This window comes from Neodiprion lecontei, chromosome 1, assembly GCF_021901455.1.
Source record: "Neodiprion lecontei isolate iyNeoLeco1 chromosome 1, iyNeoLeco1.1, whole genome shotgun sequence".
NCBI classification, from domain to species: Eukaryota; Metazoa; Arthropoda; class Insecta; order Hymenoptera; family Diprionidae; genus Neodiprion; species Neodiprion lecontei.
Genome location: NC_060260.1, coordinates 4033515 through 4045769, shown reverse-complemented (window position 1 = coordinate 4045769; position 12255 = coordinate 4033515). Strand labels below are relative to the sequence as shown.

The following is a 12255-nucleotide window of genomic DNA, read 5'->3' as shown; positions in this document are numbered from 1 at the left end:
TTCGTATAATCACGATATATATATTTTTTTTTTTTTGTTTTTAACCACATTAAACCGAAACACATCCCTTGAATATAGTAGGCTCAAAAAAATTTGCGTAAATTTTTATTTCTTCACCCCCCCGTGTTTCTGTCATTTCGCAGAGGCGTGCGATGCTCATTAGCGGTGATTTCGTGCCAGTTTTATCGCGACGGACAAAATGCGGTGAACACCTGACCGCTTTCCTGATTTATCTGAACGAAATGGACCGAGAGATGATCGCGAGCGTTTTTCAGTCGGTTCGGAGGGTGGGATCGAACGATTCGGTAATGCCAATGGAGAGTCGAGTGGATGTAGGTAAAACGCGAAAAGAAAAGCACTCTTCGAATCGTATAAGCTCGACTTACCACCGGTGCTTTCCTAATCTTTCGAGGTCTCATCCCTCCACCCGTCCCTTCTTTCTTTTCCCTTTTCACTTTCCTCAAGACGCTTGCAGCCATGCGGATCGAGATGCTCCGGCGGCTCTTATCATCCCGGTTTGCGACGCCACCCTTTCACCCCTTTCTCGCGGGCAATAAAAGTGAGATACGACGTAAGCAAGGGGGGGGGGGGGGAGGAGGAGAAAAGTAACTCCCCGAGTTGCATGTATCACTTCCGGCTACGACCCGCCGATCGTATAAACTCTCGCTTTCTCTTCTCTTCTCGCGAATGTTGGAACGGGGAGAAAAAAAATTTGTCCAAACGAAAGGAGCGACATTTGCATCCGGTTTATCATCGCGTGAAAGGTAAAAAGAATCCCTGACTCTTATCGCTACGCTGTATCTGTATTGTACAGACAAAACCGGCCGATTGTTTAGGTAATATAAACGAGGCCACGACGCAGGATTCCGGAAAAAAAAATTTTCATTCCATTCCCAACGATTGACAGAAATTAATCGACAAATTAATTACTCGTACTCGAACTCACGTATTGCTCCGTTTTCACCGACTCATGAATTATAGGGGGTGAAAATTGTTTACGTCTTTCAGCGTGTACCGATATCCATTTATTCATTGCTCGGAAGCTTGACTGGGTGATTATTATTCTGAATAAATAAACCGAAGGAAGACCGTGAAGCTTGAGGGTTGTAGGTACTATTTTCTCTGAAAACTACATTCTGTCCCCGATTGCTTCGTTTTTTACGCACGCGCTCGCATCAATCGCCGAATTGTAATCCCGGGAAATGTTCTCGGAACGAAATGCAGCCGCGATGAAGTGCGTGTATCGGAGTGTGTGTACACGAAGATACGCCTACGACACCGCGAAATCCACTGACCATTATCCCCAGATTGTTTTCTAGAACGAGGCAATCCGACGTGGACCGTTAGACGGAAAACGACGGTGGAAATTCAACCGTAGAAAACGTTGGATCTTTGTTCTTTGCTTCTTCTGCGTCTTCTTCCTACGGTTATTTTTTTCATACATCGAATGATTTTTTTTTTTTTTTTCTTTTTTGTTCCCTGATCACCCGGACGCCTTTATATAACTATAACGACGGCGCAAGCTATCGAACAAAAAAGTCTCCCAATCCTCATTTATTATTATTATTATTATTTTTCTTTTTTTTCCCATTTGCCTTACCAAAGACCGATCCAAGCGAGGAATTTTACTGCAGTATCGCTCTCAGCATCTACTTACTTATTTTGAACCGAGCTTTTCGTTATCCGTGTGCCTGCTGCATCACATATAAATTTTACGACTCGAGAGTATACATACTTATAATATACAAGGGCGTGTATAAGAGAGACGCAGCTTTAAGTTATGGGGTTGTTAAAAAAGCTTGGGGAAAAAACGTCTCTACCTCAGAAGTTGCCTACGGCTTGTTACAGCGAGTCTTAGAAACTGTGTCGTTTAATACAGACAGCATTTCGCGTACATACCTGTAAGAGCTTGAAATCTGAAAGAGAAATTTTTTAATTACAAGAAAATCAGTTACACACGTTGTAATGGCTGAAAGTTTTACGAATTATTATTCAAAAACATTACTTCGAACTCGACTGTGTTCTTATATTCAGACTTGGATTCTTGTGCTGCACATCGAGTGGGCAAAAAGATAAATTAAAAAAATTTAACGTTTTTCCACGTGATCGTTTGGATAACTTTCCGGGAGAGGGAAAAACTCGAACTGTTATCAAGTCGGTTTAGCATTAGGTTGTACGAGGCATTGATCCGTGGTATTTCGGCTGCTCGAATATACGAATAACAGCGGTAAACAGGAGCCTAGGCGAACGTACAAATGGCAGAGAAGAGGCGATTATCGGTCGAGAACGTGACTCGTTTTCATTAAACCCAATTAAGAATCTTATCGACGGGGAAGAGAGAAAGAGACAAATATACGGAGGAATTTTCCGGGCGTCGTTTTCGACCTGCAGCACGGCCTCGGTGAACCTCGAGAGCCGAGAGGAAAGCCAGTTTTCATGCAAATTCAATTACCGCGTTAGCTTTGCAGAGAGTGTAATTATTAAGTAACTGCGGGCAGTCCCGCTTCTCCAGGCACACGAGGTCACTTTCCCTTAACGATGGATAGATCGATGCCACTTTTTCTTTCCCTTTCTGGGATCATTAACGTCGCAGATTTACAAGCTCGCCAACCTACAGCGAATATACCGCTTTTTGCATATTTTTTTACACTCGAGGCTCGCGAAGTGCTCACGATTTTTACTTCAATTGGTGATGAGTCAAATGTTTTTACACACACGCTTACAGCTGTCACAGCTTTGAGTTAAAAACGTGAGGAAGGTTAAATTTTTTATAATTTTTTTTGTTCCAGGAAAGATACGTGATTCGTTATTTTTTTTTTTTTTTTTTAATTTTTTTATTTTGGAACCTGCTGCGCAAGCTCGCGAATTTCTCTACATAAATACATATTTATATATTTATGTTCGGTATAACTCTGAAACTATTTTCACTTCTACATTTTCCATTAAGGTGTATTTGCATTTTACTTCCATGAAAGCCGAGACGGGAATTCACCGTAGAGAATTACCGACCATTATAACATCGAATTACCCGTGGAAACGTCTATTTGACTCGCTGTTCAGTTCGCGAACCAACCAACCGCCATATTTTGCCTCCCTGCGCCGTATATCCAATTTCGAAATTCCCGACAACCTGTGTAAAAGTTCATCATTATAACGACTCGTGTTTTCTCTCGGACGCGTCGCTCCCGTAGGAAATGAAATTTCTAAGTGCTCGGAACTAGTTTAGAGGTGATAACGAGGCTGCTGCAATTTTCTGGGGAAAAAAATCATCTCGGAGGTGACGGGAAAAACAAATGGCCGAGATGTCGCGAGAAAAATAACGAGCGGACAGAATTCCCGAGAGATAGAAAACTAGCGAAGCACATGGAGTAAACAAAAATGCGATAAATAAATTAGAACAATGGCCGCGGTGTAGTGAACCACTCGCATAACGATAAAGTAATTGTTCGAGGGCAGAGAATTATGTTGTTTTTCTTACTCACCCTTCCACTTTCTTGGACTATCCGAAGCTCGAGGGAAACGCGAATTTAGACAAATCGATTTCGGCTCCTTCCAAGGGCTGTGGAAATACCCTAGGAATTCAACCCTGCATCAATACAATCGCTATTTCCTCGCACAAATAGTCTCACTCTTAGCTCGTTCCCCGATTATCCTGCTCCTTACACGTTTCCTCTCTCATTTCCGGTAAGGCACGATAACCCGTAGGGGTTGAAATTCTCGAACAAAGTCTCGCAATTTCTCATTTCTTTTCCACCTATCCCGACCAAAGTTCGTACAAATTTTTCTCACATTTTTATTTCCTCCTCTTCATCTTAAAACAAAGGAGCGACTCGAGGGGTCGAAATCAATTATCAATTCACAGTCTAGTGGTCGCAGGGTAGATACGTAACAAGGGGCATGAGCAGCAGCACAAGCGGGCCGGAAATTGTTGGAATATATTCATCGTTAATTACTAATTTTATTCAATTAAAACTCTCTCCGTGAAAGTCTTGGCTCCGCCTTACAGCTCGAGATCGGACCACGAAGAGTTATCGTTCCCATTGGTGAATCCAATTTCACAGCGGGGTGTTTTTTCGCAATGAGATTTTTTGCCATATTAATTCGACTATCACTGTTACAGGTGCGATTTTCACCGAGGACCAAAAGGACAGCCCGTCGGAGCTGGCGTTCAAGTACGCTGTCTACAGGATCAACAAGGACAAGAGCGTCCTGCCGAACACGACGCTGGTTTACGACATCCAGTACGTCCCGAAGGACGACTCATTTCGTACCAGCAAAAAGGGTGAGTCCTTTCTCGAATCGATTTATCGACAAAAGTCGGTCGTGTGATCGCTAAGACTTTATAAAAATCGTTAACTGAGTAATTATAAGAGGGCCAGACCCAAAACCGTCAGGATCTTGAAATCCCAAAGCCACGGGGTTGAAAGACGGTTGCTCGTCAATCGCTAAGCTCGGCTACTAATTACTCCACAAGCTAGTCAAACTGCTGTTCAAGCCCCCGACGATGTTGAGAAAGTTTCGCCCCCGGGAGCAAAGTTATTTTTCTCTCTTCACTTTTATTAACTATAATCTCGAGGTATGAAAATTGTGCATACCTACGTAGAACAGACTTATGAATTTCGCGAGAGAAATGGGAAAATTAGAAATAGTTGTTTGGTTAACTCGGCAGGATGACGAGTACAAGAAAATAATAATAACAATAATAATAATAATAATAATAATAATAATAATAATAATGAACAAACAACAAGACACGAAGAAACAATTCAGCCTCAATTTTCTACCGTCAAAACTGCGCAAGCTGACGTATTTTTCACCTAAATTATATACCGCTGTAGGGACTGTTTTTGTATTATATAAAATAAGGGAATAAAGACGGAGGGGTGGTCGAACAAATTGTTGCGGAAGCAAGAATTACGAGAACGCATAATCTTTGACTGAGTTAAAAATTGAGGAACATCAGGACGAACCGCGGGAAGCGAGGAGCGCAGTAGTAACGGTCAATTACAGGTCGGACGGTTGCCGGGTGAGCTAAATTGCGGACAGCTATTTTCCCGGCGTTAGAATAAATCGCGAAATATTTATCAAGCTAATTGCGAACGACTTCTTCAGGTATATACAACGAAGCCTTACGAGGTGGAAAAATTCGCTCGGGCTCGTCTCTGCATTTGACGTTATTCGAAGATAATTATAGGTGCTTGAATAGGGGATGAAGAAAGGTTGATGACGTTCTCCACTTCGGGGCGACGGGCTGTCGAGCCTATTCAGGGCTCGGAACTACGAATGTTTGCGTATGTGAGGGCATAATAATAAACTAAAACGTAGCAAACCGCACCGCTGCCCCATATTCGCAATAAGGGAATGTATAAAACGAACCCTCCGGCAATAACGGGCAGGAATAACGGTGATAAAAAGCCGTAAGTCTGGGCTTGTGGGATGTCCTCGGTTAACAACAGCGATCGCGGTTATTATAAAGAATAATAAATGCTCCCACCGCTTTTCCGGTGAATATCATTAAACGGGAGAAGTTCAACGGTGCGGAGACGGAATTTCGTAGGACGAAAAGGATCGAGTCGAAGAGTCAAAAAGATTTGAATAAAATTAAAAAAGAATAAAAGTGTCGAACCGTTTTTTTATTATCTCACGTAGAATGAAAAGTGAATTTTCCTAAGACGAGGCGGGTAAGAATAAGCCAGAAAAAATTAATTATCATTTCGTTTAAAAAATTAATTACCACGTTATAAACGGATCGCTTATTTTTCGTCTTTTTTTTTATCTCGCCGAGTTTCGGACTAAAGACTTTTCTCCGCTGGTTTCCCGTTAACGCGCGGTGTTGTCCGCTTCCTTTTGACTCAAAGTTTTACAACCGATTCGAAATTGCCGGCTTGGGCTAATTTTATTGCATCTCAAAGAAACGATAAATAGAAGGATGATATAGCCGAGCACCTGATATCGAGGAGTAAACCTGCAGCAGGAGTCAAAACATGGATAACAGCAAATTTATTCCCGACCCCAAATATCCTCTGTTTCGTCTGGAATATTCGCGCGTATTTTGAGATGGTAAAAAGTAAAACGAAATAAAAATAATTAAATAATAGCAGCTCGATTTCTTCTTTAAAATGTGCAAAAACCCGCCTGCAGAGGGAAATACGCGAGTAAGATTTGAGTGGACCTGACGCGTCTCAGAGAAGTCCTGATTTTATTCATGCCTTCAATATTTTATTACCATTTTTTTTACCATTCACTTCCTTATTCTGTCCATCCTCGCTTACTTCTTTTCTCGTCAAAGACTGTACACAGGTTGGATATTTCGATGATTCCAAGTGAAAACTACTTCTACTCTATCGTTCGAGAGAGTCGATTCTTTCTTGAACAATGTGCGCAATTCAACGTATATCGTGCGGGGAACGCAATATCCACCAACCTTCAACCCCTGTACGTACGGGGCAGTAATTATTCTATCATTATTATATAGACGATGCATAATTATCGTTAAATCAACTCGGTACTTCGGTGTAATACGAGCGCGTGGCGCGAACCCCAGCAGCATACGAGTCGGTACAGCTATACGACCGTAACGTCGTTGTTCTTCCAAGTTGAGTGCCAAGTTTCACCGCACCTATGGTTTAAATCTACTCAATATATCTGTAAAGATAATATACATGTATGTATATTTTTTACGAACAACCGAAATCGACTCGTCAAATTTCAGCCCTGACGTTTGATTAGCAGCGATATTTTTTTAACAAATATACCTTTGCTATTTATTACAGACCTGATTAGAATTTTTACGATTCATTATTTGTAGAAGTCTAGACCTCGGCGATTTTTTGCCATTTCACCGTATAATTGTTTTTTTAGTTCTTTATTTACTATCTCCGAATTTATCGCCGATTTTATGGTGTTTCCTGACTAAGTATACGTACGACAAGCTTGACAAGAGGCGGGACGAAAGTACTTTTTTTTTTTTTCTTTATGCCCTAGTCGTAACCGAAATTCCCTTATTGATTCGTATGAAATTCGAGCAATAACTCGGTGTGTCGGATAGGCGGAGATAATATAAGTATCGGGTCGAAATATAACGAAGGGTAGCGTGCGGAACTGCAGGATTCTTTTAAGCCGCCATCGGGGGTTTCACTTTTACCTACATTCAACCTCACGGAAAAGCTTTGTGGATTCTGATTCCGTCAACAGCTGGACGGAGAGAGCTTTCGCATACTTATACACACCTGTATTATGCGAATGCGAAGCTTGCGCGTATTAATATTGCATGCACAAAGAAAGCGTAGGATTACTATTCCTTCGAATCCAAGCTTTCAACTTGAGCCGAAGCGAAATAAAAAAATAAAGATACGACAAAGAGTAGTTGAGAAAAAAAAAAGTCGGCTATATTTTCACGTTTAAGAGACTTTATTTTTACGCGTCGAAAGCGCACTTTATCGAATTATAAGAAAAAACTTTGACTACTTGACGTTTTTGCAGCTTTCGGAGTACCGTTTAAAATGAGGAACCAAAAAAAAAAAGCGCGCTGTAATCGTGGGGAGCAAAGCAAAATAATAATACCGCCGGGTTGTTAGGTCGTCGGCTGAAAGAACCGGAACGATCAGAGTTCCAAGATTGTCGGAGACGCGATACCGGGAATTTCCGGGGTCGCAAAATTATGCATAGCTATATACACGTTTCGTCCGCGAGGCAGCCGTTACTGCAGAATCTAGTGCTTGGTGGCTAATTGTGCGTGACTTTAGTTAATACGCTGAGTGCTCGGAGTCTCATTTGCGCCCGTCGTAGATACGCCGACGAATTTCATGGTGTTGCAGAGAGAGAGAGAGAGGCCTAACCGAAAGTGCTCCTTCGACGTCGGGTGGAAAATGGACGGGCTTATCCCAGGTGAGATATATTATTCGATGCAGAAGACGCTGGGCCCTTCTTTAAAGGCGTTGTAAATTAGTCAATATCGCCCAGAAACCTGGGGGGTAAAAGCTCGGAGCTTGCAGCGCGTTCGAAGAGACTAAGTGAGCGCGAAGCGCCGAGAGTAAATTCCATTTCCCTGTCCTTCTTCTTCTCTCTTCGCCGCAATCTCCCTTTAGCTCTGAATAACCAGGTTCGGTTCGTCCTTCGGGAACGAGCCTTGTTTTCAATGATAATAATTTTTATTTTCTTTGCACGCCGCGTCGAGTCGCGATGTAACCGAAAATTCAACTTGAGCTTATTTTCAGAACCACCGAGCAAAGGGAACGCGTGATAACCAAATATACATTATATATATATATGTACCTACTCGGGGTATGTATAAACTGGATGCAAAGTATCGATGCAGCCGAAATTCTAAACCCAGATGTAAATATACGAGTCCGGGACGAAAGCGATGTAGAAATATAAAAGGGATGAATATACAAAGGGGAGAAGAATTTTCGCAATATCTTAGCCGAAAGCACACAAGTGGAGATACAGGGAAATATAAAAATAAAAAAAGAATCTCACACCCTTACAGAGAAAGTTGCGTTGAAAAAAAGAACATCGCAAAATTCAAAGTTTTTCATGTCCACCGGATTATGGTGTAAAGGGGGAAAATTTTTAATGGTCAAATAAAAGGGGGATAAGAAATAGAAGAAATGTAATGATAGAATTACCCGATGCAATTATCTCTGGAGGACGGATTTTCGTGTAGATATATCGTGACAATACGATTTCATTCGACTGATTTCACGTCATCTTTTCCACACGAGAGTGTCGCTGCGATTAATTATAACGCCTTTTGCTCCTGGAAATATCGCGAGGAATTCGCGGAGGCTGGGCAGAGATGAAATTTGCAAAACGGCGTGCGCTTGCTTTCCGGGTTGTTGCGGGGCGACGCTTTTACTCTCTGCTCTACGTGCGATGTGTCGTTTGCATAAGTCAAGAGCTCCGCGGGCCGGTTCCAGGGACGAAAATACGCGACAAGTCTCGGGAGGCTTCTTGTTGCAGAAATCTCCGAGGTTCGCGATCCTGGGACTCGAGTTATCCAGCCCTGCGGTGTTTGCCCTGCGTTTCGCGTATGTTTAGGGCGGATCGCAAGCTATCCTCTGACGGCTCTTTCGCCTCGTGTAACGACCCTCCACCCCCAACCCCTGAAATACGGCAGCTTGGGTAAATAAAAATGTACTCCAGGTAGGAAACCCGTTCGCTATCAGTTATTCCTCTCTTAGGAAAAAACCGGACGCCGAATTTCAATCCTCGCGAACTTTTGGCTACAATTTTCTTCAACGTTGTGCACAGATTTAGACACGTAGGTATAGGAAATGAATTCACTTCGATAAAAAAATTATTAGAAAGGTTCAACGTACAAGTTTTAAGAAACTTGGTTGTGAGGATTACGTGATTTGGTAACATTCTCAGGATAGATGGAAGAAAAAATTACCATGATTGAAATAATGTTTATCGTTGTATGAAAAACGAATGCGATGTTTTCCATCCTTCAATACAATTTTTAATACAATTTACGTAATTTACACATAATACATAATCATTTTTAAAAGTTTAATAATCTTTGCCAAAATTTTGATAATTCATTGAGAGGTTGATATGTTCAGGTTACTAAAAATCGAATTTATAATTTTTATAATCTGACATACTTAACACATTTTTATACGGAGACACGTTTCGCAATTGGAAAAAAAAGTTGCTCTCCAACTGAACTTGTGAATATCAAACTTGTTGTTATATACTTCCGGTTAATTGGCGACAGTTTTTGATGAATCCTGAAGAGAGTGCAGCCGTTGATCCTTCGTTCATCCACAGTTGAGTTAGCTACTGTTCCTCTGGATTATAAGAATTGAAAGAAAAAGTTAAAATTCCATTTCACATTGAATGTATTTCGCATATTATTCGAAGCGATTTCAAGACGAAAGACCGGCTCTAAACGCCTCGGGAAAGAAGGGATAAAAAAGATAAGAAACACGCAAGTTTTTCTCGAGTTTTGAGCATTCAGCCTACGGCCGTTATATCTATAATATATATATATATATATATATGTATATATTTGCATCCTTATTCCAAGTGAGATATGGAAATTATTTTATACATTATTCCCGACGAGTCCTCGCTAAAAGCGAATCGCCTACTTCTTCCTCCTTCGAAGGATTTCTCCTTTCAATTCTCACATGAACCGACTTTTGCTCGCCTCAGATCTCGGAAAATTGAAAAGGTCCTTTTTTGTGGCACAACTTTTCAGGCTTCTCGTGTTGTTGACGATACAGCTCAAGGATTAGATGACGTCGCAACATCCTTTATTCCTTCCCTTTTCATACTCACCCCCATGTTTTAGACGACAAGCCCAAATCCTGTTATTTCTCCGGCGTTTCTCTGCTATCTGCTCTCCTAGTTTGTGTTTACTGTTATTACAAGTTGAAAACTTTCCGGGTTTGCACAACGAAGGACGGGTTAAGATTATTACCATGTAGTAAAGGGGCAGCCTGCACTAACTTCCTGCAAAATTTCGGATCGCGAGTAAAATTTTGTCGATGAGGGAATATAAAGCAATCGCTTTCGATTAAATGAAACTACGCAAATTTCGGTTGCTGAGAATTTTATCAGCAATGCCAACGCGTTTGATCGATTTCTAGAATAGCGTGAGAATTTTTAGGCACGTTTTATTTGGCAGACAGGGAAGGTCGTTGGAACATTTCTATCCCATTCATTTCGCGAAATGGGATAAAGAAATTCAATGATACGTGGTTTTTACGTAAGAGAAAAAGAAAGAGTCTAAAACTTTCCCCAAATAAAATATCCACACTCGGATTCCTCGAACCGAGCGGCGCGGGTTCAAAAACTAGATGGAAAATATGATTATGGAGAATAAGAAGATGAGGAAAAGGGAGAGGAGAGCGAACAGTTCCCTTTCTCTTTTTCTCGGAATTCAAAAACGTCGAGCATCTCAGCCACGCGAAACTCCGCCATTCTCTCGAAGAACCGCGAGCTGAAAAATTCGCCAACAACGGGTATTAAAATTGGATACGCATCCGGATTTTCTTGAGGTAAAGGGAGAAGTTTGACGGGATAAATCCCTGCGGTCGGGAGAAAAGCGGTCGGCTTTCGACGCCGGTTTGAGCTACCCTGATGGCGTATTTAACAGCGCTTTTTGGGCACCTGCGGAAAACAGAGACTGCCGACGAAAAGCAGCGGCGGTGCTCCGTTTGTCTGCCGGGAATATTTACCCTCCTTGAAATGGCCCGAAGCTTCATTCTCGAGGGTCGTATCGCAACGACGGTCTGAATTGATTATCCGAAGAAAGAACCGAAGGGATTCCTCCGTTGCCGGAGAGCGAAGGTCACGAATAGACCGGAAGTAGCCGCATAAAACCACCGTCAATCCGGCCGCTCCTCCTGCGGGATGATAAAATATTTATCGTCTTCGCGCCGGGTCGTTGGTTCACGTCCGGCTGAGGAGAACCGGCGACCGGAATTCGGCCGACCTTATCTACGATGAACCCGCGTAACTATCATCGATTTTCACCAACTGCGATTCGCCTATCTGCTCGGCGAATCGCGATACCGCGAATAGACCGAACACGTGGAAACGAGTGCCGGGCGCGTGATGCCGGAAAAGAAGGATCGTCGCTTCGACGAAACGGAAGCGCGAACGTCGACGATCTGGAAGTGAAATTCGTTCACCGAGATTCTCTGTTTCTGCAAAATAATTCAGTTTTCTCGAAGGAATCGAAGTATCGTATTTGTGAATGATTTGATCCGTGAAATATTGTTTTATGGCTTCCTGCTGTCGCTATTGGATAAATAAGAAACGAAAATTGACAAAAACGACGATTTTTACTCTATTTACTCAGGTTTTTCTCTTTCCGTTGCAGCTTGCAAGCAGCTTTCAAGGTCGGTGCAGGGTATCTTCGGGCCATCCGACCCTCTGCTGGGGGCTCACATTCAGAGTATCTGCGAGGCGTTGGACGTGCCGCACCTGGAGGCGAGAGTTGACTTCGAGCCGACGTTCAAAGAATTCAGTATAAACCTCTATCCGGCCCAGGATCATCTGAACAGGGCGTTCAAGGACCTGATGTCCTTCCTGAACTGGACGAGAGTGGCGATTATATACGAGGAAGATTACGGTAAGTCGATCCTGATCCCGAATCGACCGCATCGAATATCTCGAGAAACCGAATGATCGATGCTTCGTAAAGTCCACGCTAAATCGGGTCAAAGAACCGCGAAAACTTTTTCCTTGTCAATCAACCGAGTTCTCAGTTCTGTATCAACTGGTCAAAAACCGATG

At 42.4% G+C, this 12255-nt stretch overlaps 1 protein-coding gene across 7 annotated transcripts in view; it reads left to right on the top strand.

Annotated features, from left to right (window-relative positions):
- The window catches only part of LOC107227966 (glutamate receptor ionotropic, kainate 2), an 89815-nt gene that overhangs the window by 42516 nt on the left and 35044 nt on the right, over positions 1 to 12255 (top strand). For all 7 annotated transcript variants that reach the window (XM_046746596.1, XM_046746602.1, XM_046746600.1 and 4 more), the window contains exons 3-4: positions 4121 to 4282; positions 11840 to 12091. In XM_046746596.1, coding sequence (XP_046602552.1) covers positions 4121 to 4282; positions 11840 to 12091 — 414 coding nt within the window. The remainder of the gene's footprint in view (positions 1 to 4120; positions 4283 to 11839; positions 12092 to 12255) is intronic.